Source organism: Mustela lutreola, chromosome 11 (genome assembly GCF_030435805.1).
Source record: "Mustela lutreola isolate mMusLut2 chromosome 11, mMusLut2.pri, whole genome shotgun sequence".
Lineage (NCBI taxonomy): Eukaryota > Metazoa > Chordata > Mammalia > Carnivora > Mustelidae > Mustela > Mustela lutreola.
In genome coordinates, this window is record NC_081300.1 from 45,943,636 (window position 1) to 45,971,467 (window position 27,832).

Genomic DNA, 27,832 nt, shown 5'->3' on the forward strand with positions numbered 1-27,832 from the left:
GATCATGACCTGAGCCAAAGGCAGAGGCTTAACCCACTGAGCCCTTTATTGCCCATTTCCTTTGTAACCTTTTGGCCATCAGAATTTCAGTGTTGTAATTGGCTTTAGAGAGGGTAGTGCTTTTTAGTCTTTAACTTTCAAAATCACCTACAAAGGCAAATTATACTCATTGTGGAAAATCTGGAGACTATAGATAAGCAAAAAGGGAAGAAAAATCTAGAAATTTCACCTATAGATCTCATCTATAACTCAATAAAAAAAAAAAAATAGGGCTGCACTAGCCTATTATATCCTTAATGGAATATTGTAATGGTTATTAAATCAATTGACTCAGAATCTCTTTTTAATAAATGACTCAGACTGTATTATCCAATTACTGTCAGCTGCTACCTTTCCGGAGAGCAGAAATTGTTACTTTGATTGAATTTTTAGGCTTTTGGCACCTTTAGGAAGAAGGGAGATAAAAAGACAAGGTGCAAGTTGTAGCTCTATCGGCAAAATCCTGAGCCCGAGGCTCAAGTTTACCCGAAATCAGAGGTGTTGATAGTGACACTTCATGAACGTCAACTTTAAATTAAAACCACAATGCAACTTTCCAGTTCCTTACCCATTCCTACCAGCTAGCAAGAGGAGAGAAGCTCCGTTTTGAAAGGAAGCAGGGCTTACCTGAGGTAGATTCCCCCCAGTACCAAGGATTTTTTAGAACTTCTTTGAAAATTAAGACCCTGCTCTTCGCCACACGATGTTAATAGAGAATGTATGAGAGCAGACATCAACAGAGACTCTAAGTAAGGTTAAACCTTTGAAATTCTTATTATAAATATGTTTTCTTAGTTTGCCATTACTATCTCTGCCCCCTTCTTTAGTTAAAAAAATACAAAATGAGTTCTGTTATTCAGTGGTAAAATGGTTTGGGTCGTCCTGTCTCTCTCATTCATTATCCATTCGGCCCTGTGGAAATAAGCAAGTGTGAGCATGGGGAAAATGAGTAGGGAAGTTAATAAAGGTGGGAGAAATGCATAGATAGTGTGCCCTGTCTAGCTTGGAGCACACTGGTTTTTGCTTATCTACCATTTGCTGTGTAGTAATCCAGATGCATTTTCCGTCCTGCTCAAGTAGCTAGGAAAAGTTACTTGCTGCAAAAGACCTCTGTGTAACTTAAAAATGAGAGGCAGGTAGAACACCCAACATGTTTTGTTTTATTTTTTTTTCAATATTAAAATGTGCTGTTTACTATAAAGAGTTCTGAAAATGCTGGAAGCTATTGTTATGATCATTGCCATCACTTAGTGCCTTCACAGAATTCGGGATTCATGAAAACTAAGTCTGCCCTAATAATGTGTAAATGCTTTATGACTATGTGTCGCCTTCTTGTAAATTCACTTGACTAAGTTTGGATCATGTAATGTTTTGGGATAGCACTTCTCTGTTCTCAGGATAAGAAATAAATAAAAATTGATAAGGATGTTTTCTTTGTAGTCATACACATGTGTATTTATCCTATTAGTTTTCCAAACAAAATATTCATAGTCAAGAAACATAGATCTAACTTGCATAATTCACTTTGTGTTTGCAGAACAGTCAGTCATTATCTCCCAGAAAGCCAGCAAGGCTTATATATGTTTCTTCACAAATATTGTAAGGTTAAGAATTCTGGAACAAGTGTGTGTACCTGCTCACACCCATAGACCACATCTTGGTTCTTGTGCCAAACACACAAGTTAAAGATGAAAGTTGAACTCTTGGTTACCTTCTTATCACCCAAGTAAGGTATGCAACATTGAGGAAAGAGAAAACGTTTACATTTGGCAACTATTTCTGTTAATCAACTTACAGACCCAGTTCTCTACAATAAATTGTGTTCCTGATATTTCTTAATATCTAAAATTTGGGAAAATGTTGGTGACTTTAGGATTAGAAAAAAGAGAGGGAGAGAGAGAAAGGAACAGATGAAAACCCCTTGATCTTATATAATCCCTAAAGCTTTTTGTATAACCTCTTGTCATGTCAGTATGCACAATTAAACTCCTTCTTACATAATTATAATCAAGGAATTTACTGTGCCACCCAAATACAGAGTAGGTTTTTATCTCTTGTGAAATGTAGACAGTACTGGGTGGCTTAATTAGTGCTTTGCTTCTCTTTTTACAAATTCCAATCCTCTGCTTCTAAAGACTCATACTTGTGTGAGAAAAAGATTAGGAATACAAATGGAGTGATTTTACTCCTAGTTAGCTAATAATAATTCACTTTGTAATTGACCCTTTGTGTTGCCAGTAATAGCAGCTGGTGAAGGGCTTCCACGTGCACTTGGGTTCCATGGGAGGAGATACGTTTGGGGGATAGACTTGTTACCCCCACGGTGTGAATATGTCTTTCATTTCCTAGCCCAAGAATATCTGACACTCATGTTCCTTAATCACATGTTTAATCACTGCAAATAGGAGAAGATAAAAGTGTAACTTGTAACAGGCTGGGTTAAATCACAGCCTCTTAGCCCTTCCTCTCTCTGAGACATCGTCTGGGAGTCATTGGTGTATGGCCGTCTATTTGCTAAGGTCCTGGCCCTTGAGGCCAGGATGCCTGGAGCTCAGTTCTGGCTCCATCAAATATTGCCTCTGACTCAGAAAAAAAATATATATATATATCACTTAAACTCTCTGGGCCTCATTTTTCCCATCTATAAAATGGGCCTAATCATAGTTGTTAAATGAATGTCTATCTGTGGGCATGTAGAACAACAGTATCTGCAACACAGAAAACTAAAGAAATGTGAGTTTTCGTGTTAGCATTACTGGTTTTCATTTATCATTGCAATTTGAAATAATTCTTAAATTTTAATTAAAGAATTAAGTAAACTCTTTACTTAAATATTTTAGAAACATTTTAATGAGGCAAAAGCAACATAAAAATAATGGTGTCGATCAACAACAGAAGCTGCACATTTTGTACCAATTATTATTACATCAGAATATTTTTCTGCCATCTTGTCCCTAAGATAGCAAAGAAAAATCCAGGACTAGACAAGAGTGAGCTTGGAGCTCATAGATGTTCCTTTGGAGAAAGGCAGTCTAGATCACAGGGTAAAATTAAAACTGTCTCATAAAGTAGAGAGAGCACTGAACCGAGAAGATATGGGAAACCAAGAGTCCCATGCAGAAAAAATAAAGCATTTATAGGATATGCTATAAGCATTGATAATAATTCAAAATTGCCTGAACATCTTGGGCATAGAAAAAGAAAGTTTGTGGGAATACCACTAAAAACCTTATAGTTAGAAATAGAAACTTGTAGAACCTTCTAAGTAAACCAGAGGAGAGGCCTGAGGAAGAGGGGCTCCATTTTTCTGCGGGTCCATTACTTTAGGACTTTCTAAATGCACAGCCATAAAAACATGATTGTGGAAAGGAGATGCCTTATCAGTGATATCTAATTACGCTTTAAAAGCTGAACAAAATGCATTCCCCTAAATCAAACCCTGCCTTCTGTTTATCTTTGGAGATTAAATTCCAGAAATGTCTTAAGTTGCTATAAATGCATAGGTAAGGTGAACGGATAACCAACAACCTTATACACTATTATATATTTCTATTCAGTAACAGAAGTTGTTTGATGTGTGCCATTATAGTGAATTCACGTCTATTAAAGAGGCGGTGAGCTTCAACTTTTCTGCTCATGTTCTCCTTAACAGATGAAGGACTGAACCACGAATGCAAACTCTGCAGCCAGACCTTTGACTCCCCCGCCAAACTCCAGTGCCATCTGATAGAGCACAGCTTCGAAGGGATGGGAGGTACCTTCAAGTGCCCTGTCTGCTTCACAGGTAGGAAACTCTAGAGAGCTCCATGGCCGGGTCATGTCTTTCCTACCAAGGCGTCTCCCCACTGCTACAGCCTTTTGCGGACAGGACTTCAGTTCAATTTGGGGAGAAGATGTTTGATTTCTGCTGATTAGCATTATTGATGGCCGCCTACTTAAAGGCTCAAATGGGCAGAGAGGTTAACTGTCAGAATGAACAAATGGCATTTCGAGCTCCCGCAGAACTTTGCACTTTTCCATCTGGAAAACGACATCCATGTTCTGTTCACTTTTCTCCTCTTGGTGTTAAAAGGTCACCCAGACAGAGAATGCCTGCTCAGAGCGTTTTCTGAGTTGCAAGGCGTCTGACTAGAACAGCAGCCATGCTGCCCAGCCCATGTCTGTTTTTTAAACGTGGAGAATTTTGTAACATTCCCCATAGGAAATACAAAAGATATTACGAAAACCCTCCCAAATTCTTGAAACTAGAAAACAGATTAGATGAGGCGTTTATTTCCTATCAAATTGGATTTTTAAAGTAGAAGTTGATACAAATTTACGCTTTTGAGAAGAAACCTTTTTTTGGATGCTATAGCACTAGCGTTTCCAACAGCAGCGGCAAAAAAAAAAAAAAAAAAAAAAAAAAATGTAAATCAGAAACTATAATTTGAACCCCACAGGGGTTGAAATATGATCACACACATTTCTGGTACTCCCTCCAACAGTGACAAAAGTTATTTTGGAAAATCCTCTGTGATCATTTTGCATGTGTCTTGAACTAGATGGTCAAGCCCCTCAAGGACATGTCTCCTCCTTATTTGTCAAAAAAAAAAAAAAACAAAAAAAAAAGCAAAACAAAACAAAAATATATCCTTCTCTCAAAACTGGCTTCTTTGTCTGCAGAGCAAGCTTTCAGGCTTTCTTAACCTTCACTGCATTCAGCCTATAGATTTCGATCCTGTAACAAAATAAGAGAGGGGCCACGTTCATTGCCCAGGTACCACAAGTAGTACTTGAATGTTGTGATGGCTCTGGCTTCAACATTTGCCTGTGAGGCTCTTTCTTGTTCAGTCATTTCATCAGCCACTCCTCAAGGAACTGGTTATTTTAATTCTTTCAACTTGTATTTTTCTTTTTATATTTTTTTATTTATCTATTTGACAGAGAGAGACACAGCAAGAGAGGGAACACAGGCAGGGGAGAGGGAGAAGCAGGCTTCCCGCTGAGCAGAGAGCCTGATGTGGGGGGCTTGATCCCAGGACTCTGGGGTCATGACCTGAGCCAAAGGCAGAGGCTTAATGACTGAGCCACCTAGGTGCCCCACAACTTGTATTTTAAAATACATACTTGGGTTTATGGGGAAAGGGAGGCTTGCCTTTTTTTAATGCTTTTGTTTGAATTTTTAAATTTTTAATTTTTAATTTCATTCCAGGTAGCTAATATGTAGTGTTTTATTAGTTTCAGGTGTACAATATAGTGATTCAGCACTTCCATGCATCACCCAGTGCTCCTTAATCCCCATCCCTTATTGTGCCCATCCAACCCCCTCCCCCAGCCCCAACCTCCCCTCTGGTAACCAGTAGTTTGTTCACTGTAGTTAAGAAAAAAATATATAATGTTATATTTTTACCATGACATAGTATTTATCTCAAGATACCATGAGTCAGGAGTCTGAGTTCTGTATAAAAGCTCAGAATAAGTCTTCATCAGGAAGACTGGGTCATAGATCTCCTTATGATTAAGACCCCCAATAAAATAGTTATTTGATGTTGTAGCCAGAAGCCTCATAAAATGTGCTAAGTTACATGGAGAGCCGTTGCAAATCTGTATAAAAACACCATTTCTTTTTGTTGATGTAGGTAAGAGACAAAAATGCATTAAACATGAGCAGTCTGCATTTTCTGTGCTGACAGACCTGAATTGTTTTAGTATATCTTGAAGTAATTTTAGAAATAACAATTAAAAAAAAAAAAAAAAAAAAAACCTTCCACCATAAAGCATGTTAGGTGGGAGAGAAGAAATCTGAGTCGTTTTTTAAGGTAATGAGAAATGTGATTAAAATGTATGACTCACAAGAACAATATTCTAATATTTTAGGTTGGCTGGCAATTAGAATAATTTTAATGATTAGAGTGGAGTCAAAGTCAAATGCCAACATCTTTAATAAATCCTTTCCCTGCCTATACAGATTAATATTGTAGACGCAAACTTTTTTAGGTCAGGGTGCACCAGGCATCCATCAGAAGTCAGTTCTGCCAACCCAAACACTGCCTCTGGCATATACAATTTAATTATTAATAGTATGTCTCCTAGGTAAACTGTTACACAGTCTTAGGGCCTTGTTTTGTAGTCATTAAAATTGAACATGTTTATATTATTGAAACCCTTGCATTCAGTGTGTAGGCTGAGTTGATCTTAAAGTATCCAAAGAGAATTTACCTGCCGTTCTGTTTCACATTTATAGACAGTGCCCCAGAGTAGCTGTGGGATATAATTTTTAGCATTAACACATTTAAATAGAGAACTGTTCACTAGCTGTAACTTTAGGCAAATACAATAAACAGGGTTTTGGCATCTATGATTTCTTAACCTGTGGGTTGCTGAGAAATAAGAGTCATTTCTGTTCAGACAAGGCTGTGCATTTGACAATTTTCAGCTTGATTTTTAAAAGATTTATAGGGAGCGGGGCCTCGATAAACCTTTACTCGGGAGCTGTTTGGGTTGAATTGGGCACCTGGTAGAGGGCACCTTCGCAAAAGCCAGTGACCCAACCATGAGAAAGTGGGACTCAGCCCTCCCCAGTGCCTGCCAGTAGTCTCACCCAGAAGGTGTGCCATTGAAGCTGCTCAGTCGGGGGGGGGGGGGGGGCTCTTCATGGGGAGTCATCGACTGAGGGCATCGCAGAGAGAAAATAACCCAAAGTTCACCATCCTTTTATCATTTCAGTGTTTGTTCAAGCAAACAAGTTGCAGCAGCATATTTTCTCTGCCCATGGACAAGAAGACAAGATCTATGACTGCACACAATGTCCACAGAAGTTTTTCTTCCAAACAGAGCTGCAGGTAATGTCCCCATGAGGAGAACCGGGATTGAACTCAGTTGCTCTTCTTATAGGAGACAAGGGCATTTTAAATCTGGATTCGCAGTATCACTCACCCTGGGCCACCATGATGCTCTGTGTGTATTGGGGCAAAGGGAAAATTAGAAGCTGGATTAACAGACACCAAAGTAATTTTGCCTCTGGCTGCTGTCAATCATAAAAAGAACTGGAACAGACCTATAATTGGACCTTCTGACCCAGTGTGATAGGCTTAGGGGTCAGGTTTATTGGACTGTGGGATCATTCACCTCGCTGTCATGGCCCGTTCTCCCTGATCCTGTTTAATTCATGTTCTGTTCCCACTGGACTCCAAGCTGGATGGATGTCCAAGTTATTGTTGTCCTGAGGGGCTCAGAATTGGAAGGGAGAAGGGAAGAGAAGAAAGAAGCTGTACTCTTGTCTAGTAGGTTTCTTCCGCTTAATAGACTAGAATAATTTTACCCAGTAACAGCCTCCTACTTAAAATGTTGGCACCCAAAGACACTAGGTTTAGTCTTGAGTGTCCACTTGCTAGATATGTGACTGTGCACGGGTCCATAATGTCTCTGAACCTCAGATACGAAGAACTGACAGACAAGTGTAATGCTTATGGGGGTTGCTGTTAGGTATAAATGAACTGAAGAGGTCTGAATCTAAGGTACAAACCAAAAAATACAATACAAATGTTCAGTTAGTTTTATTATTCTTGGCAATAGACTAGTGGTTAAAATATGGGTAAGAGACCTGGATGCTACCCTGAAAAATGTTATTTATTATGGAAGAAAATAACTCTTGTTTTGTTTTGTTTTCTGTTATTTCATCTGAAAAATGGGCATAATACTTATCCTCATTTTTCTAATGAAATTATAGGAGTAACAGGTTTTTGTTCAATTTTGTTGGAGCTGTTAGAGGAGAATGGATTCAAACACAAAGTTGTTTTATCATTATGAGCACAATCATTAACAATAAAGTCATTTAGCCTTAAAAGGGGCAAGGGGTAGTTATTTCTTGCATTGAATGCCTTCAACCAGATCTGGGTGAAGGAGGAACTCAGAGCTCCACCCATTCCTTAAATCCTCATCTGACACAGTGGACCCTGGGACAGCTTTGTACCTCCTAGAGCTCTGGGGAAACCAGATTTCTGTGAATTGTGCGTCAAAATAAGGAATTTACAGTTTATTGTCTGTTACTCTACAAGTAAACCAATAGCAAATCAAGGAAGTGAAATAAAAAATATTTGAAAGAATGGGTGAGCCCATTTCCTTGTGACAATGGCATCAGTGGACTGAAATTAAAGTTGCTATCTTACTTTTTTTCACTTCTAAATAGATCTCTACGCTGTCACATCTGTTTGGGAATTGAATATAGAAGATTGGCCAAGTTAGACTGTTGTTGAAAAGTATATCTTCTTAATTTAACCTAAGTTGCTGTTTGAAAATATATTCTTATTGCAATAGGTATCAAAAGATAAGTCATTTGGGTTTTTATGACTCTGTGAAGGATATGGCGAATACACCTAGTGATACTGAATTAGCACGTAAACTGTGGAGAATTAATAATAGGTTAAAATAAAAGGTGTTGAGAATCTATAGAGACTGACTTCTATCTAATGTTCCTGAAAAAAATTGCAACAAAATTGCACTTTTGTACTGTATTAGTAGATTCCTAATACAGCTAACCTGTGGCAAGACTTCAATGTCTTTCATTAAAAGAACCCAACAAAAGAAGGCCATAGTAACCTATAGCCCAGGGTAGTACAGAAAAAACTAAGCAATTAAACACATCCTTCAGGACTCCAGGTTTCTTTTATAGTGTATTTTAGGGTTTTGTGTAAAGTACAGTTTTCATTCTTTTTTACAATTAGTATAGACCTGTTGTTTTCAAACTCTTTGATCTCAGGATGCCTTTACACTTAAAATGATTGATGACCCAGAGGGCTTTGATTTGTGTGGGTTATTATCTATTGATATTTCCATATTAGAAATCTAAATTGAAAGATGTTTTAAACACAAGAATATACACACATGCGATTCTACAACTGCCACAAAGATGATGTCATTGCTTGTCAGCTAGCCCCTAGGAAACGCCACTGTGCACTCATGAGATAATGCGAGTGTAAAGGACAAATAATGTCTTAATGCTATTGTGAAAATAGTCTTGACATAGCAGACCTCCTGAGAGGATCTAGGAGACCCCAGGGGTCCCCAAGTCACACTTGGAGGACTGTTGATTTATAACCTACAATACAAAACACAACTCTTTCTGACTCTTTAAGATCTTAGAAGTTCCAACACCTCTCAAATCATTCTTGATTCATTCATTCAAATTGTGATCTGGGTGACAATAAGGTTTAGTCCATAATCCAAAGCGGTGGGCACTCTTTTTCTAATCCCATAACTCAGAATCATACATATTTGGTCTTTTGGGGGGGGGGGTAGAGGGGCAGAGGGAGAGAGAGAATCTCAAGCAGACTCCCTGCTGAGTGCAGAGCCGAATGTGGGGCTCGACCCTGATCTCATGACCCTGAGATCATGACCTGAGCCAAAATCAAGAGTTGGACACTCAACCGACTAAAGCCACCCAGGTGCCCCACAGTTTTGGTCTTGATATGAATACTCAGGCTCAAATACATGCATCATCCCTTAGATAAGATTAGTTTTATAGTTAGTATATGATAATTTTTAGAAAGCTAACATCCACAGTCATTGGAATATCTATGTAGGCCTATTTTCTAAAATTCCCAATAGTAGCAGTGGCTTTTGTTTACAATACATTAAGAAAAATGGACCAGTGTTAACTTTACTCTTTCTAGTTTTGAGAATGTTTAGATTCTTCTCCTTTACCCTCAGGGGTTCACAGTCCCGTACATTTGCTTTCATTACCCAAATTACCTTTACACCTGTGCTCAGAGGATGGAATTAATGTAATTTTTAAGGATTGATTTCTTTTATTTCTTGCATAAAAAGTGAACATAATAAGTGTACAAAAACCTAATAGTTTTGTTAATTTCTAGAATGAGGGGAGAAATCGACTGAAATTAAGGTAACGGTAGAAAATTAGATTGGTAACCAAAATCATAAGAGTAGAAAAATGAAACCATTTTATCAGCCCCCTTTGGTTCATGCTCTGGTGTGGAAAATAAATGCAAATTTTACAATTGATACGCATCATACATACCACTTGAACTCATACTCATTTACTTTTTTATGCCACTGAAGTTCAGAAAGGAGGACTTTTCATAAGAGATTATAAAACTAAATGTCCAAGAACTGAAATCCTATTGGAGGTTGAAAAAAAAAAAAAAGGTTTTATTTATTTATTTGAGAGAGAGTGCATGAGTGGTGGTGCAGAGGTGGGAGGTGGAGGGAGAGGGAGAAGTAGTCTCCCCACTGAACAGGGAGCCTGACATCCTGCCTGCTCTGTCCCAGGACACCAATATCATGACCTGAGCTGAAGTCAGACACTTAACTGACTAAGCCATCCAGGTGCCCCTGAAAGCATATAGTTTATTTGACTCTTCTGTCACAATGAGAATACTACTGTAAGTCTAGGATGAGCATTTCAAAATCAACTTACTACATAATGATGGTGTATCTTTTAATGGTGCATAAATCATTTCATTGCCATAATAAGTAATTTACATTTCTTTCACTGCTTATGGCCAGTTAAAAACGAGAAAGCATTTTGTGTGTGTGTGTGTGTGTGTGTGTGTGTGTGTGTGACTAGAAGTGCTTTGTTGGGTATAAAATTATATACCCAACACACACACACACGTGTGTTATTTTCATTGATAACTGCCTACAATGCCAGTCCGAACTCAGATAATTCCTCATTATACACTGTTCATCTTCAGGAGACCAAGGACTCCGACATCATGTTTTGGACATCACAGATCACAGATCCTTTTAGAATTAAACATTAAAACCTCTATTTCTATGGAACACTCAATCTAGGATACACTTGTTGCTGGTGTGGAAGTTATGTTCCTTTTTTTTTTTTTTTAATGATTTTATTTATTTGTTAGACAGAGATCACAAATAGGCAGAGAGAGGAGGGGAAGCAGGCTCCCTGCCAAGCAGAGAGCATGCAGGGCTTGATCCCAAGACCCTGGGATCATGACCTGAGCCGAAGGCAGAGGCTTTAACCTACTGAGCCACCGAGGCACCCCAAGGAAGCTATGTTCTTCACATGACCCCTAAACCTTTCTGACCAAAAGTTTTAAATCCCAGTTTAGAGATAGATAACGTAAAATTATTGGCAAGACAGTCTTTTTCCTTTGGTAGAGTTTTCCCTCATTTGTGCAAGGAATTCTAATATATGTCCGCCTAGCCTGCTGGTAGGAAAGATGTCCTTTGGAATACAAGTGAATTATTTGAACTAAATGAACATTCTGTTATTTTAAAAGCATATGGATACATTGAATGTTTCACATGTTTTCCTAATAGACCTCAGAACTTTTTTCTGCCGAACTTAAGGAAGCTGCCTTGAGAGAGGGATGGTGTGGTCCAAGAATAATATCCCACAATGCATATTTGTATCCAAAGTGGTTTATACAGGTGTGAGCAAGTGGTGTGTTTGTAAAAATGCTGCTGAATAGGCCACTTTCTTTCAATAGAGTAATTACTGTTTAATTGCTGCCTCTAGAAAAGCTACAATTCGAAGGTGGTGATCCAATCCTCAAATTCTGATGGGTCTCCATAGAAAGTTCCATCAGGCACCCTGTTACGAACTTAATGAACAGAGAGGGAATTCCAGCAGCAGGGAGCGAGGGGATAGGCCTAGGTGAACTTCTGGTTCTGAGATTCTGGCATTGGAATTCCTTTTGAATCAAAGATTACTGTGACAGGCAGCCCTTCCCTTCATTAGCTCATGAATGCTGTGTTTTCCACACTCAAATTGCAGTAATCATCTGATGTTGGGAAGGAAACACCATGATTTTCTTTCGGATAGCACTTCTGTTTAAATAGGCAATTGTCTCTTCAGCTGTTTTTCTTCTCAAATCACTTTCCCACCAAGTCACGTGATGTTGATGCATCTTTTTTTTCACCACAGCTTAACTGGTGCTCAGGTCTCATGGTTGTACCTCTGAAAGAAAAACGAAGCAGTGCACGTAGTATTGGCCCTATAGGGTGGAAATGGAGCTGCCCAGCCAGTCACTGGGTCACCTGCTGACTTAGCTCCTTCCCTCAACCAGCCTTTTAATAACCTTAATACAAATTTGTGTCTCAAGTTATCAAATAATGCGTGATGAGACGTTGAGGAGTCCTTGTTAATAGTCAAAATCACAAGTGCTATACTGTTTACTTCTGTTGCCCCAGTGCTGTGATTAAAAAAGGTAATATATTTATTAATTAAAATACTTATAAAACTATAACTTTATCTTTTAAACTGACCATGATCTCGCTCTATGACATATCAAAAATAATTAGAAATAGATCATATTTACAGTCTACTAGAAAAGATAAGATACGTGTATGATTAACCATTATATGAGCTAATACATAATAAACCGTTATAAGTATTCTGAGAGAAGATGCTTATTCTCCAGCTGGGAGACTCCAGAAAGACATCAGGAGGGACACATTCAAGCTGGTTCTGAAGGGTGGATGTGATTAGCCACCCATTAAGTCTCCAATGGCTAGTAGTTTGAGAAAATAATTTCTGTGGGTTTTTTCATTTGTTTTAATTTGCTTTCAATTCTCTATAGGCAGCTTAGTACAAGGGAAAGGGCATCAGTTGCAGAGGGGAATCACAGAGTTTGATTCTGGTCATTACCACTTACAAGCTCTCAACTGTGGGCTTCAGTGTTACCATCTGTAAAATGGGCATGTGGGAAACAACAAGGCCTCCTGCCTAACTCCCAGTATCCTGGTGAGAGAGCACAGCAAGTAAGTCATCCTGAGCACTCAGTGCAGTGTAGAACAAAACAGGCATGGGGTGAACACTGGTTGCCTGATGCTCTCCCTGCTCCTTAGTGCTGACCTAAGTAAACAAAATCAAGAGTCATCATTACTCAGAAATGAAATCTCTATCTCAGAAACGTCAGAATGTTCCTTAGCTCTCTGCTCTAGTTCTACTGGAATAATTTCCCAATTACCTTGACATAGTTTCATGTTAATTGGTATCCACGTTAAAATTCTTATTTTTCAACATTCATCTTTTTTAGGGATAAAGAGTCTTGGGCTTTTTTCTTTCTAGCATATAACCATAAAACAAAATATTTATATTTGCTTTCAGAAATCTATTTCCAAACAACCTGCCCCTTCTCTCCACATACCCCAGATTAAGGACGTGGGACCAAAACAAAAAGTTTTATCTTGCCCCTCCATCAAAGACAAGGTGGGATCTGGGTGTGCTTTGGGGAAAGGTTTGTTTTCCTTTGTTGTCATATTTTCTCAGGCTGATCTTCTTTTGCAACCTGAAGGAATGGAAAAGTGTGCCTTTAAAAAGCTAGAAGACGTGCCCTTAAACTCTTGCCTCTGGTACTCCTCACGACTTTTGTGTATTTTTCGTTTTATCTTTATATCTAATGTAGTTTGAATGGCAGTTCAACTGCCATTCCCCACTCCAACTCTAAGACTCAAAACCCTGTCCTGCTTGCCTCTTATCATGTGGTCTTCCTTTGGGAACCCCAGATTGGAAGATTTGCCCATCGCCCTGTCTGGGCCTGCCCTCACTGCGTTCTCGAGCTCAGTGTGGGGGATGTCCTTCCTGCCTCTTCTTGGGTGGTTTATGTTTCCCAGTACCCGGGCTCTCCATTTCCCCTGATCCTTTGGACCTCTGTAACTTCTGTTCTTGGGGTTGAAATCACAGCCCCGGAACACATCACATAGCCTTAGGGATCTCAGGAGCATAAATTGTGTCAAGTGAGCATGTGGGTCTGGAACTGGTCCTTTTCTCCACCACCTCATTTCTCTGCTTTGTGGGCCTGCAGGGCTTTTGAAGTAAATTGGTGTTCCACCAACTTCCACTTAATTTGCTCAGTGGTTAAATTGATCTATCTCTTTTATTTGATCGAATCTCCAGGAACTGAATCATTTGCATTGATTTATTGATTGGTGCTATGTTTTCACCATTACTTTTGATCACTTTCAGCTGTTAATATTGGATAATTCAATCAGGATTGATTGGCCTTACCATTGAAGACAGAGAGTTAATCATATAGGACAAAGAAATAGAACACAGCTCACCTCACTTTGACTGTTTTTCATTCATTCTCTCTCTCCCTGCTTCTCCCCACTTCCTAACATCTATGCAGTAGCACAAAGGTAAGGTTTTTCTTGAACAAAGAAGGGAGTTTAAAATTTCATAGCATTTACAATGCATCTAAAGATAAGGTAGCTTTATTTTGCTTTTTTCTAAGACTGTGTCGAGAAATTAAGCAAGCTTCCAGAAAGATGGATAAGCATGATTGTCACAATGAACTCATTTGGACTAAATGAGTAAATGCATTTTCAATTACCCGTTTTGTACCAATAAATGCCTAATCTGTGTGTGCATGCTTGGAGGCACGATGTGGGCTCACCTTTTACTAAATTTGGCCCTCACTGCTTCACCATGTGTCCTGCTAGTCGAATTTTCAAGAACCGAGTGGTTAATAGGACTGCAGTCGGGGCAGCAGAGGCGACTGTGATAAGCTAAAACCCACTATGTTTACATCTGAGTCGTTTCTACAACACCCCAGCTCAGTTTTTTTTTGTTTTTTTTTTTTTTTTTCCCAGCTCAGTTTTTAAAAATTCTCCATCCATTAATTTCTTGATGTTCCTATCGATGGCTGGTTTTCGCTATTAAAAGATGGAGCACCACCTCCTCGTTCGAGGACTCATTCCCTCCTCCAGCAGCCCTGTTGTTAGCGATCTGCCATTACATTATTTTTTTGTCTGGCCGAGAGTTGACGACAGATGGCCATCTCCGAGCTGCCATCAGTGCAACTTTATGGAGCGTCCAGCTAGGGTGTACTGAAGAGCACTGTGGCCAGTTCCACAGTTCCCCCTCCCTCCCCACCCCCTGGAAATGTTCATCACCTCTGCCACATTCTGCTTTGGCTGCGCTCTAGCTGGCCCCACCACCTTCTATGTCGCCAAGACAGCCTGCTGCCACAGCGCCAGAAGATCTGTTTCCTTTAGGGAGCGAGAAACTGTGGGCCTGATTGGCCTGAAAAGACAGAGCTCGGTCTCCCCACGTTTGTACCCAGATCCTTTGGAGAGGTCTGGAAATCCTGATTTTCTAGAACATTCTGCAGTCCAGAGAGGCACGTTCCGTTCCCACATATGTTCCTATTTTAGACGTGTGCTCCACACATGGATCTGCTTCCTCACATTAGCAGAGACAAAATGCCAAGAATAGACCCTTTGTGTTTACCAACTTTTACCCGACTATTGGAAAACACCACCTCCATATCCAACTGTTGTAACAATTAGAGAAAGAGAGACGGTAATCATGGACTTCAACTATAAATCCCCCGAAAGGAGCAAAGAATTCGTTCCAGCGCCTTCTGATCCACCGATGTGGCGATCCGTGGGACAGCCGTGCGCAATGAGCTGTTGCTGTGCATTTGGAGAAAGATTGATAGGCTGCTCTTGATCGAGTTTGCTAAGGCAAGGCAGCTTCCGAGCCACGCGTGTGTTTTAAGAGGAATTCACATTTGTATCCTTTATTGTTATATTTGCAGCGAATCTACAGCTCAGAACAGGCTCTGCCCTGCAGCTATGAAAGAGTGAGTTCCCCTTATTGGAGAGCGAGCCATGTTCTGTAAAAGCCCGAGATGTGGCGGGCGAGATGAATAGTGCTTAAAAGCACGGCTCGCTCACAGTGCTGTCATTTAGAACAGCAACTCCGAGGCTTTAAGCGGGAGTGAAAGGCAGGGTAAACGAGTCCTTGAAAAGCGGTGAAATTTTAAACTGCCTAAAATAACAGGCCTCCTTCATTGATAACTTCATTGAATGAGCGAGTGGGAGAACGGAACCGATGGGGCAGGAGCTGCCTTCACGTAGGAGGAGGAGGAAAGTGTGCAAAAGGGAGGCTCCTCCCCGCTACTCAGCGTGGCCCAGAGGCGGGCATCTGTCTTCCACCGCCCCTCCTGCTTTGATTCGATCCCCCAGCTGACCGAAGACCACCTCTCGCTGGAGACCCCAATCACCCGTAAAAAGGTTTCCTTTTTGACATTGCCAAAACTTAATTTTATAATTATCTGACTTCCACCGCTGGACGCATCTGCTAAGTTTGTGTGCCTTCTAGACACATAAAAGGCTACGGGGATACCATAAAATATCAGCAGTGTGCTTCGCTGTGCTTTGAGTTTCTAAGGGTGAAAGGTTATTGGGCAGGAAAATAGAACAGTCTGTTTGCTGTGAGCCAGGCGCTAAGACCTCACTCCCATACTCAGTTATAATTCATGATGGGACTGGTGGGCAGCCCTCATCCCTCCGTGGAGTTAATGCGTCTCCACTGAAGCCTGCTGAGAGCACCCTGCGTCCCCGCCCACCATCTGTGCCTTCGCTTGCGCGCTTTCCCTCTCCCTTTCTCGCTCCTTCCTGAGATCTCTTGGTATTAATATCATCGGGGCACTACTGCTTCGTAAAGGTGGCTCTCTGAAACGGGACTGTCAGTTAACCAGGAGAAGAGCTGGACGGAACACATTACAGTGTTGCTTAATGTCTCGTTTAGAAAATGTCCATCGGAAAACGGACAGGGAGGCAGCGATTGCCTTAAACCAAAGGCAGGCTCTGAGAGCCGGGGGTGTGCTGCCAATGACCAATTAGGAAGAGGTACCCATGGTTGGAGCGTGGTGGGGGGCCAGGAATGCGAGACAAGGTAGATGTTGTGAATCGAGTTATGCCTGTTCCAAACCTGAGTTCAGAGTCCAGAGTCGAATCCGAGAAGGGTCTGTACCCTCTGTCCCAGTGGTTCTGGCCAGCTGGTGGCCGGACCCCGCACAGTGCCCCATCTGTGACGTCATGCTGCCCATCCTGAGGACCAGAGCTAATTGCTCCAGGGCTCTGCAAGCCCCAGCTCAAAATGATCAAACCTGGGGCTTCGTAGAACCCCACCTGCAGCGGCCATGGCGACTTGTGTGGTGCGGGCCACTTTCTGCAGCGGAGTGGGCAGAGACGCCAGACTCCCAAGCCGGCTGCAGCCCGGAGCCCAAGAGCAGGGAGAGAGGTTTGTCCCCTGCCTGTCCCCTCCCCTCTAGGGCCCTTCCCACAGGGAGCCCCAAGGGTGTGGGGACCCGAGAGCACACGTGTTCACACAAACGCTGAAACCGCACCTCTCTGTCCACAGCCGACCCAAGATTAATTTGTAATGTTTCACAATCTGTGCTCTTAACACAGTCCGTCGTGAGAACTTCTTTTTAAGAGATAAATCAAATTCCGGCCTAAAATACCAGTGTATGAATTTAACAGATGTGATGCCATAGGGGACCTACTGTGTTATAAACTGCAGAAATGGCCTTTTTATGCTTCAGACTTGGGCTTATTCCAAAGAGGCTTCAGAACCACAGCGGCGGGGTGAGAGGTCACGCATCAAGACAGTAGCACCCACACGTGACGCAGCCTTGTGTGTAATTGGTTCAGAATCTCATCCCGACGTCCGGTGGTATCGCGTCGCCTCGCTCATCCTCCGAAGGGGAAGTAGGGCAAGAACAGCTGTCCTCACTGTCCAGGTTTTCCTGGGTGAAAGATCACTTTGAGATGACACAGCTGAGTAGTCAGCCTGAAATCCTGGTTGGTATTTTATTAATTTTGCACCAAGATAAATCCTGAAATTCTGACAAACTCCATGACAGGTGAAATTCCTTCTTGCAGAATCTGCTCAGCAAGAGGCTGCTCATTTCATTCTGTTCCGAGGCAGGCAACAGGAGGGCAGCTTTATAATCAGCCCTCAAAGGACCCCCAGCCGCCCCAGAGTCTCGGGCTGATTGAATAACTCCTGGGCCTCTTCCCCTAGGCCTCCATCAGCGGGGGTCCTGTGGAAAGCAATCTCCCGCAGACTGGCACTGAAGTGAGCTTTAAACCACCATTTTCTGCTCTCCAGAGGAGCCTGGAGTACTAAAAGATAGATGGGCTGCAGATATTTTATGAGAAACTGTCAGAAGAAGAGCAGAGTAAATGTTTTTTTTCTTCTTCTTCTTTGAGTCACACACTACATCACTGTTGAATTTCTCCCGGAATCTTTTACATTTAAAGTAAGAAATTAATTGGTTGCTAACCTTTCCTCCCTCCCCTTCTTCGTTGTCTTCCTCCCCCCCCCTTTTTTTTTTCTTAAATATTCACACAGAGGCCCTTTGCTTAACCACAGTTGCAGAAAATCAGTACCATTTGCAATGAAATATTTATAATGACAGAATGAAAAATTGGATTCATTTTCTGGACTGTAGCCGAGCAGCTTGCAACTTTGCGTAGCATTGTTTAGCATCTCTGATTCCTCCCTTTCGTTGGAGTCTTTTCCGAAAACAGGCCACATGTCCGCTTGCCTGTGCTTTTGGAGGGACGCCTACCAAAGCACAGAACCCACTGCGAGTCTTAGAAAAAAAATCAGGGGAAGAAAGAGCGTATGTTTGTGCTGCGGGTGGGGGCTGGGGGGGTTGGTCCATGGAAAGGTAGTGAGGATGGGGAGCTGGTCAAAAGGAGGAAAAGGGCCAGGCCTGCAGGGAGGAGCGGGGCGAAGTTTCTAAGGAATACGGCAGACAGTCTGGTCTAGCAGAGCACAAACAGCAATCAGCATGCCACCGTATCTGGGGGCAGATTTATAAGGGGAAGTGCGAAGACGGAACTGAGGTGTGTAAATACACACGGAATATGAGAGCTCACCTTCTTTTTTTCCCTTTAGTGTTGGCTGCATAGGCTTTCCGTTTCACGTGACCTCAGAGCTGCTTGCTTTCTAACCAGGGTTGATTATTGCCTTTTTTTTTTTTTAAGAGATAAAAGACCAAAGGATTCTGCTAGAAGAGTCCAGCGCTGTGTTCTGCCTCACAAGTGCAAAGCCACAACAATACATTCGTTCCGATGACGGGACTAGATTGGATTTGTAGCAAGATGCGTATGGAGTCAATTTCAGTCTCCCAAATAAGTTTGTGGCTTACTGTGCCACAGACAGGCTGGGAGAGAGGGTCCGTGTCTCCACCCCTCCCTCTGTTGTACGGGTCTACGGAGGGATGGCTCCCCTGCTAAAGGGGCCTTCTCAGACTGCCATGCCAGCCCTCTGTGGTGACCTTTCATCCATCCCCTTTTGAAGCCCGGGGTTTAATTAGTTAGCGTTGCTTATTTTGCTGGTTTTCCAAACGTAGAAACAGTCCTAGTAGACATAAGCATGTATAAAAACAGTCAAACTGGCATCTTCAGGTTTCATTCACTCAAATTTGCATCATGCATTGCCAACTCCACAAGATCAATAATCCATATTTTATTGCACAATAAAGGCTGCCTGTAATTGAATTAGCTCATTCATTCCATCTGATTAGCTCTGTTTTATTCACGGAGAAGTAAAATCATAGAAACTTACCTTTACTGCTCTATGGCATTATGTGAAAGTAAAAGAGCCCTCAGCATTATAAAAACATATTTACGAAGATAGAATTAATTCCAGTATTTGTTTATCCTAGGAATAATACGAATCACATCACACTGCCTTTCCGTTGTTGTTGTTCTAGATGATAACTTTCACGCTCCCATCTCTCCTGTCCGTCTGTCCTCTCCTGGCCTGAGTGTCCTAGAGCAGGTCTCCCCTCTGAGCGGCAGCGGACCCTGTGGCACAGCTCCGTGTTGAGCTGGGCTCAATGTCTTCTGTTAGACCTTCTGTTGGCTGTAGATTCACCTTAAGCAATTTCACCCTAAGGTCATTGCCTCTTCTCCAGCCACAGATAACCATTTTCAAGAGTTTGGGATGCTTACCCTTACTCCCTCTGAAGCAGAATCTCTGCCCAAATTTGGACGTGGGTATTGAGAAACCCTGAACAGGAAAGGGCTCCTTCATGACTGGAATCTTTCCAGATCGCGGTGCATAGTACAACTCGTATGTGACACACACTTTCTCAGAGGCTTGGAGTTCTTCAGAAGGCTTCCAGATTTGTCTTTGCATTGCATCTCCAAAAAGAGATTTGGAGAAACATGTTGACAGCACGAAATGATGTGTGTTCTGACACAAACTGCATTGTCGCTTGGAAATCTAGCCTGCAGTTATTTTACTGTAGCATTTCTTGGATTCAAGGGAGAAAAAGGATCTTCCTTAACAGTGTGTTTTAGGATGTGAAGCTCACTTTTCTCCAGTGCTGTGCATGGATCGACCAGGTGGTTTCCACTTAGCCCTTACTCTTGCTTTCTTTCTTGAAGACCCAAGTGAAGGGGGGCAATTTTTTTTTTTTACATGAGTTTTTCAACATAGAAGAGTCTGAAATCTATATCCCAATAAATGGAAACTGTCATAGTGTGTATTCAGAGTCAATCTCTCTGCAGACCAGGAAAAGAACGCTGAACGGTATTCACTTAGGTACTGCCAGACGTTTTTTCTGCACGGCACGTGGCTTGCCGGACCCCTCTGAATGATTTTCCAGTGTGATTAAGCAGACCGCTAAGCAGCAACAGGCCTCCCGAGTGAAGTAAAGAGAAGTCCTTGGTGAAGGAAAGTTGCATGTCAGACCGGGTCATCGGGAAGAGAATTGCCCCAATGCAGGCTTCATTTGAATATCCGAGTTAACAACTCTCGGGGAATATTTCTCTTCCTCTTGTCCAGCTCCTTCTGTGTTGTGGCTGGTTTGCATTTGTGTTTGAAGTGCCGGGCGGTTTAATGAAGTTATTCTTTTATAAATTTTGCAACACTGAAGCAAGCATGAGGGCTTTAAATTAGAATAAGTGCCACTTCTGTATGGCAGGTTCCTTTGAGGACTGATTAGAATGAGGCCTCCCGTTGCCAGGCCCTTTCTGCATGGCAGTGTGGCTGTGTGTTCTTGTTTACGCCTCACCTTTGAATTTGCATGAGTGTGCACCATGCCTGCTGCCTAGCCCTCTGTTAGCAAGAAAGCTGCCTTTCTTCCAGGATCATGTTAAATACTTCACTTTAAAGAGTTATTTTTTTAATTATATTGCTTTATTGTAATGAATGAAAATTAACTTGGAGTAGCAAATTATATAAGGATGTGAGGGTTATAGATTACTCTCACCATAGTTACAGCACATCTTTGTGCGGGGCTGTCTTTCTAGGAGCTCTGTGGACCATGAGAGGTGAGGGAACTGTCCCACCGAGACCTGGAAAGCAGTGTCAGAGAAGGTGCCCGGGAAGTGGGAGGAAAATGGGAGTTTAACGTGGGAGTTTCTGAATGAAAAAGAGGCTCTTCTTGGCTGGGTGGAAAGAGAGGGGCAGCGCTGCCATTGTGAGATCCTGAGGTAAGAGTGGATGAGGGACAAGAGAAAACACAGATCTACCCCCAAAGCCCTGACAAGGTTCAGTGTAGGATAAGAGGTGCCTGCAGCATTCCTGGTCTCCTCTCTAGGTGCCTCTGTGAACTGGCTAACCACCAGGGGTGATTGCGGGGAGTAGGGGGGTGGGGGATGATTAAAGGGAGGGGACTGGATCCTTTCTATAGTACACAAAAAAATGCAGGGGAAAGAGGAAAGGAAGAAGCAAGCAAGAAAACAAGCACCCACCTTGGGTATGAAATTACTCCTCCTTTCTCCAAACCAGAATTGTGTATTTTTCTTTTTAAGTGAGAGACACCCGAATAGACTTGGGTTTGTGAAATATTTGCTCGTTAAAAGGACTTCGTTTAGAACTTAAAACAAGGGCAATTTGGGGCAATGAGGAACCAAAAGATCACAGGCCAACGGCAGGAATTTGACCTGCAGAACGCGCACACGTATGTAACTTTACCCCCTCTGCACAGCACAAACTTGTGCCAACGTCCAGCTCGGGCATGGATGTGCACATGTGCACGCATGCGCGCACAGACTTGTCCTTACACAGTTTAATTACGTAAATGATGCCTGTCAATCATCGTCATTTCACAGTTTTTATCCTTTTTATTCATATCCACGGAAGCAAATGCCCTGGTAGACTAACATTTGGTTGCTTATGACGGGGAAAGACTTTTTTTCTGTTAGTTTTAATGATTTATAACATCTTTGACTTACTCTTAATACGAGGTTACCTCCTAGAGAGTGTGGCAGTGTTTTTAATAAAGGAAGTGATACACTACAAGGAAGTGGCATCTCTTGTGCTTTTTCTTAGTTCAATAAACTATTTTTCATAATTATTGGAATTTGGTTGAAGGGAATCCTTGTCCATATGGAGTGGAAAAAGCAGAAAGAGTCCTTGCTCCCTCCTTCTCCCTACAAAGGTTACCCTTTGAATATAAATTACAAGCCTTGTGCCTCTCTCATTCTAATCAGATGACCTTTTGAATCTAGTGGACCAGAGTTTAAATCCTAAGCCTGCCAGTCAGTTTTTAAATCAATGCCCCATTCCAGCAGCTTTCAGGTACATAACTTTAAATTGCGCTGGATTTCAAACACAGAAGTAAAATAAGTAATGGGGGTGGAATATTGCAGCTGACAGCAAAACAGCCCAACTTGACTGCAAGATCGTGGGCCAAGTAATGTCACCATGGGTAATCTCAGTAACTGAGTCCTTTAAAAATAAAACCTTTCGGGATTCAAAATCTAAGAGAAAAGGGAGGAGCGGGAAACTTGTAATGTTGGCAAGAGGACATTTCTGAGCAATTATCAATTTAAGCTCCCATTATTTGCTGCTAATTACTACACGAGGCTGTTAAATATTTAGCAGAAGTTTGTTTAATTGCGTTTGACTGCGAAGGGGATGCCTGACTCTGGCTTGAGCGGCAAGAGTCAGTTGTGTGCCTCAAGAGCCAGGCGGAGAGGAAATTTGTATTCGCCCAAGATGAACACGTTACAGTGTCAGACAAGCCTTTTTTTCTTCCTTCCACAGATTTATTTATCTTTAAGGTATCTAAAATTAGAGCACGAAGAAGGGGCACTGTTCGCGGATGTAAAATTGGAAGGAGGTCATTCTTAACCTTGTTTACAGATGTTCTAGTTTAGAAAGCGCCAGTGTGATAAATTAAACATTGCAGGGGGAAAAATTAAAGCTTAGCAACAACTGGCACATGGACACATCTGTCCGTGAAGCACTGACTTAATCCCTGAATATCTTATTAGACTGTATTGCCTATCAAAGCCTTCTGTCCCATAATACGTTGGGATCCTGCACTTCTACAATCTGAACAGCATCTTTTGGCTCCAGTCTTTCATTCACTTTTGCTGGTTCAATTTAAATTTTCTTTCGGCTCCTTGCATGTAAGCAAATAGTTCATGGTTTCCTTTTAAAAATAGACCTTAGATTTTTAATATATTTCCCAGTGGCCATTGTGCTATATTTTAGCCTGTACTTCCAATTTGGGACTTTTTTTTTTTTTCTTAACTTAGTAAGTATTGCGTACTATTGTCAGTTCCAAAATGGGAAATGTTTAAGCCTGGCTGGTATACGAAACAGATAAGGGTCAGCTAGCAACTGAAATTTTACTATCATTTTTAAAGCTCTCAAAAAATGGAATTATGGCCATGCTAATATTTCCCACATTTGACCCATCAGCAGTAGAGTCCCTTTGAAACTGGTGGACCTGAGTGGCTTGTTTTATTTGTCTTTGATGTTTAATTGTCAAAATTCTAGAAATTGTTCTACATTAGCAATTTGGACATGGCATTATTTTTAAAATCAGTCTTTGCTTAGGCTTCTGGAGATGTATTAGACCAAGACTAAGTGAATTAAATGAGTATTCTTGCAACATTGGTAACCACCATAGGCTCTGCCCTCTTGGTTTGCGGTTGTCAGAAAGAATACCTGTAATGAAGATAGGGTCTTCTTCAAGTGGGACCCCACTCCCTGCCCTGCCGGCCTGAATGGTCTCCAGCCGCACAAATGACTTCCTGTCCCAGACAGTCTATGCCTATGGATTCTCAGCCTGATTCATGCTTACTCTCCCTCTGCAGCCTCTCATTCCTCCTCTTCCTCAACTCTAACACCAGGCAAGTATGACTCCTCTCTCATAAGAGGTCCAAGGTGTACTTTCTTTATGGCCCATAACACCCTGTCCACCCATGTTGGTGAGTATCCGCCATCTCTGCTGCTGGTCCGACCCAGGGATTAGAACACGTCAACCACTGTCACTCAGCAATTGCTTCATGCCCAAAGCCAGTGGAGCCACTGGAGGACATATAAGACCTTGAAAGTTGGCTTACATTCTCTGGGTCTTAATTTCCTCATCTATAAAATGAGATAATGGAACAGATGCTGCTAGGACCCTCCCAGCTCTGAAAACATGTCTTTGGTTCTCTGATGCATTCATTACTTACAGGTAGAATCGACTCCTGCTATTAAATCTAAACCAGCAAATTAAGGATGATGTCTGTGCAGTTTGTTCAAAATAGATAGTTCAACTAGCCACACCTTAAAAATTAATTTCCAGAGTTCAGTATTTATCCCTTGTTAGATTGCAAATATTCCTAAACCAGGACGTTGATTAATTGCCGTGAAAATGGACTGCCTTTATTCACTGATGGTACATGGGTGGTCAGTTGTGAAAGAGTCGACGTTTTCTGGAAACATTCAATTGTTCATACATGCACTACCGTTTATTATATATCTAAAAGGACATTATATATCCTTTCCCCGATTTCTCTGCAATCACCCATTCTCATCCATTGACTATATTTTATTTTATTTTTATTTTTTAAAGACTTTATTTACTTATTTATTTATTTGACACAGAGAGATACAGCGAGAGGGAACACCAGCAGAGGGAGCGGGAGAGGGAGAGGCGGGCTTCCTGCTGAGCAGGGAGCCTGATGCAGGGCTGGATCCCAGGATGCTGGGATCATGACCTGAACCAGACATAGATGCTTAATGACTGAGCCACCCAGGTGACCCCCCCCCGCCTTTTTTTTTTTTTTTAAGATTCACCCATTGACTATATTTTTAGATGCCATATGATATAGTTCAATGCAGCATATATGTCCCTTTTGCTATCCATTTTGTTTGCTTGCTTTTTAAATTTGGTGGAGAAGATACCTCTTGGACTAAAGACTAAGCATACATAAGAATGGCACAACAGGTTCGATGGGTTTTCCAAAACACTGTAAAGCAGTGGTCCTCATTGGGGGAGATTTTTTTCCCCCACTAAGGAATATGTGGCAATGTCTAGAGACATTAGTGGTTGCCACAGCTGGCCCGTTTTTGATAGAGGCCAGAGATGCTGCTGAATATCCAACAGGGCAGGGGATACCTCCACCCCCAGCAAAGAATTGTCCAGCCCAATATGTCAATAGTGGCAGGGTTGGCTGTTGAAAGGCAAGTCCCACTGGTCTTCTAGAATCTATTTAATTTGTAGGCTTCTCTCTAGAACGAAGCAACCAAGTGACACAGTGTGTATAATGACTAAGAAATGGTTTACTGGATTGTCTTTTGGGTTACTTTGGATGAGATAGAACTTAATGCTGCAAATATATGTTTAAGACTTCTGAACATAAAGTCATGAACATGCCAATGTCCATGTATTTCAAGGTTATCTCAGACCATCCTTTGCTAGGCCTATTTTGCGTGAATGTCTAAAGAACAACAACAATAATAGAAATGATCCTCCCTGAAGTTTACTGAGATGTGAAATTGTTTCCTATGGGAAATGTGATGGAAATTTCATTGCCAGAACCATTGAAAATTAGCCTAGAGTATAAACTTTATAAAATAACTCTGTTCCAGCAAGGGGACAAATGAGATAACCTAATGGTCCTTTCCTATCATTAGTATCTTGTATTTTTCTGGTCACTTTTGATGACAGTTTCACCTTTTGCTTTAATTCATCTTGGTGTTGTCTGGAAAATGCTTTGAGACGTCAGGCCAAGCCCATGTGAAGTATTAAATGTCAGAAGAAAAAGCATCAGAGTCTCTGTAAGTTCATGGCGATAGTATTACCATATGAAAAAAATAAAAAGGGAAGTTCTGTCAGTGCAAACATGATAAATGCAACATTCATGGCATTAGAGGGAGAGGCAAAAGCATATTATGACAGTTTCTGAAATGCCACTGATTATGTCAAAACAAAAGAATAGAACCCTATTTTAGTAAATTCTACCAAAGTAAAATTCTACCAAAGAGTCAACTTCTCTGGCTATGAAAATGGCCATGAATATGTTTTTTAGAGTCCCAAAGCACTTTGGGAACTATTACATTTCTATCTTTTAAAGAATATTCATTGAAATAGGTCTTACAAAAATGCACATACCCACATACATGTTCCTGCTGGTCACCAGATAAGGTCCACAAAAACACAAGTCCCCCGAAGTTCTCCAGCTAAGAAGTGTATGGATTGTGGACAGGGGAGCTTTGGGTGGCAAAATGGTATCTGATTGGTACTTTTGGACGATTTGGGTCTTCAGTGCCATTTTTAGAACATTACTGATGGTGCTTTGAGAGCTATAGGAATTCACATTTAATTAATTTAAGACTCCGAGTACTTTTGTAGTTGTGGGGACTTTGCAAATGTTCATTTATTACATTCACATCCCGTTAACCTTATTAAGGGGCCTAAAGGCCGCCCCTCGCCATAGTATTTCTCTAGAGTGTGGGGGGAAATAACCCCGTATCCTGTCATCATTAGCTATGTACACTTTTAAAACTGTCTCACTAGCAAAAGAAGTTGGGGGTGAAAAAGAGAGAGGGTGGAAATGTAAAAATCTTGATTAGAAAGTATAATTTAATAGAACATGTATTGAACCAAATGTATTGATTAATGTAGAAGATATAGTACTTGTATTGATTCAAACCAGAGATTTAGTACTAAAAGCTCTGAGCCAAAAAGCTGTTGCAGATTGCTACAAAAGTCAGTTTAATGCTGTCCTTGAGAATGCCTTCACAAAGAAATTCTTCTAATGTTTGAGGACTAGGTGGAATGCGGTATATGTCAGTTTGATCCCGGAGGGTTTTATTTTGTACTCTAATAGCTGTTACGAGCCTACATTATATCCAAGGAGTAATTTTCCTTAGGGGTGCCCGGCTCGCTTTGTGTCAATATTCTAGCATTTTAAGTCACGTACAGTATATGCTTCTGGGAACAGGGAAGGAGCCAGCCAGACTCATAATGGTCTGCATTCATTAATAAAGGCAGAAGCTTCTGTCCCTCCATTGCCCACTACAGGGATGCCTCTTTGGCCTTCAGGGACCCGTACAGACACATTTAAAGAAAGCTTTATTTTGAGTGGGCAGGAGATGAAATGTAGGACTTGGAGGCATTTCCTAAGTCAGCTAGATGCCCGAGCTCAGGGGTGACCTTAATGGGTCAAAGAAGAATGCAGGTCAAAAGACTTATTATCCAGCCTGTTGGAAACCAATTGCTTTTGTTTAAAAAAAAAATAAAATAAAATAAAAAATAAAGCGGTAAGGGCTTAAAGGTGGACGGTAATAGTGGGATTTTGCGTGCAGCTTGTAACTGCCGGACTCTGTGTGTACTGGCATATGCCTCTGGAAAAATCCAAGCCTACAGATTATCCATAGTGTTTACAGATAAAGGTCCAACCCTCGTGATAAAAGGAAGGGTAATATAATTAGTTAATCAGTGATGATTGATTACGGATGTTTGCTTTCTTCAACTAAAGAAAAAACAACATGCTGCCAGGCGTTGTCACCATCTGTTGAAAGAAACAGCCACATTTAATCTTTATATTTCTTTTATTTCTTCCCGCCTTGCATTGTTACAGAGCCACAATTGCCCTACTATTTCATCTGGTTGGAAAACATCTCATTTAAATTGAATACAACTGCAGTTTAAATTCGGGATTCTAATGGCGTGGTGAATTAGTGGAAAGCTTGTTATTTTTTTTTTCTTCTTTTCATTCCTTTTTAAAATAGCATGCTGGCTCTTTTTCTTAGTTTTAAAAGCTTGTCAGAATTTGTTCG

The 27,832-nt window shown here is 41.3% G+C and overlaps 1 protein-coding gene across 6 annotated transcripts in view; it reads left to right on the forward strand.

The window, feature by feature from the left end:
* The window catches only part of ZNF521 (zinc finger protein 521), a 277,871-nt gene that overhangs the window by 244,175 nt on the left and 5,864 nt on the right, over positions 1 to 27,832 (forward strand). For all 6 annotated transcript variants that reach the window (XM_059138909.1, XM_059138903.1, XM_059138907.1 and 3 more), the window contains 2 exons: positions 3,692 to 3,823; positions 6,745 to 6,860. In XM_059138909.1, coding sequence (XP_058994892.1) covers positions 3,692 to 3,823; positions 6,745 to 6,860 — 248 coding nt within the window. The remainder of the gene's footprint in view (positions 1 to 3,691; positions 3,824 to 6,744; positions 6,861 to 27,832) is intronic.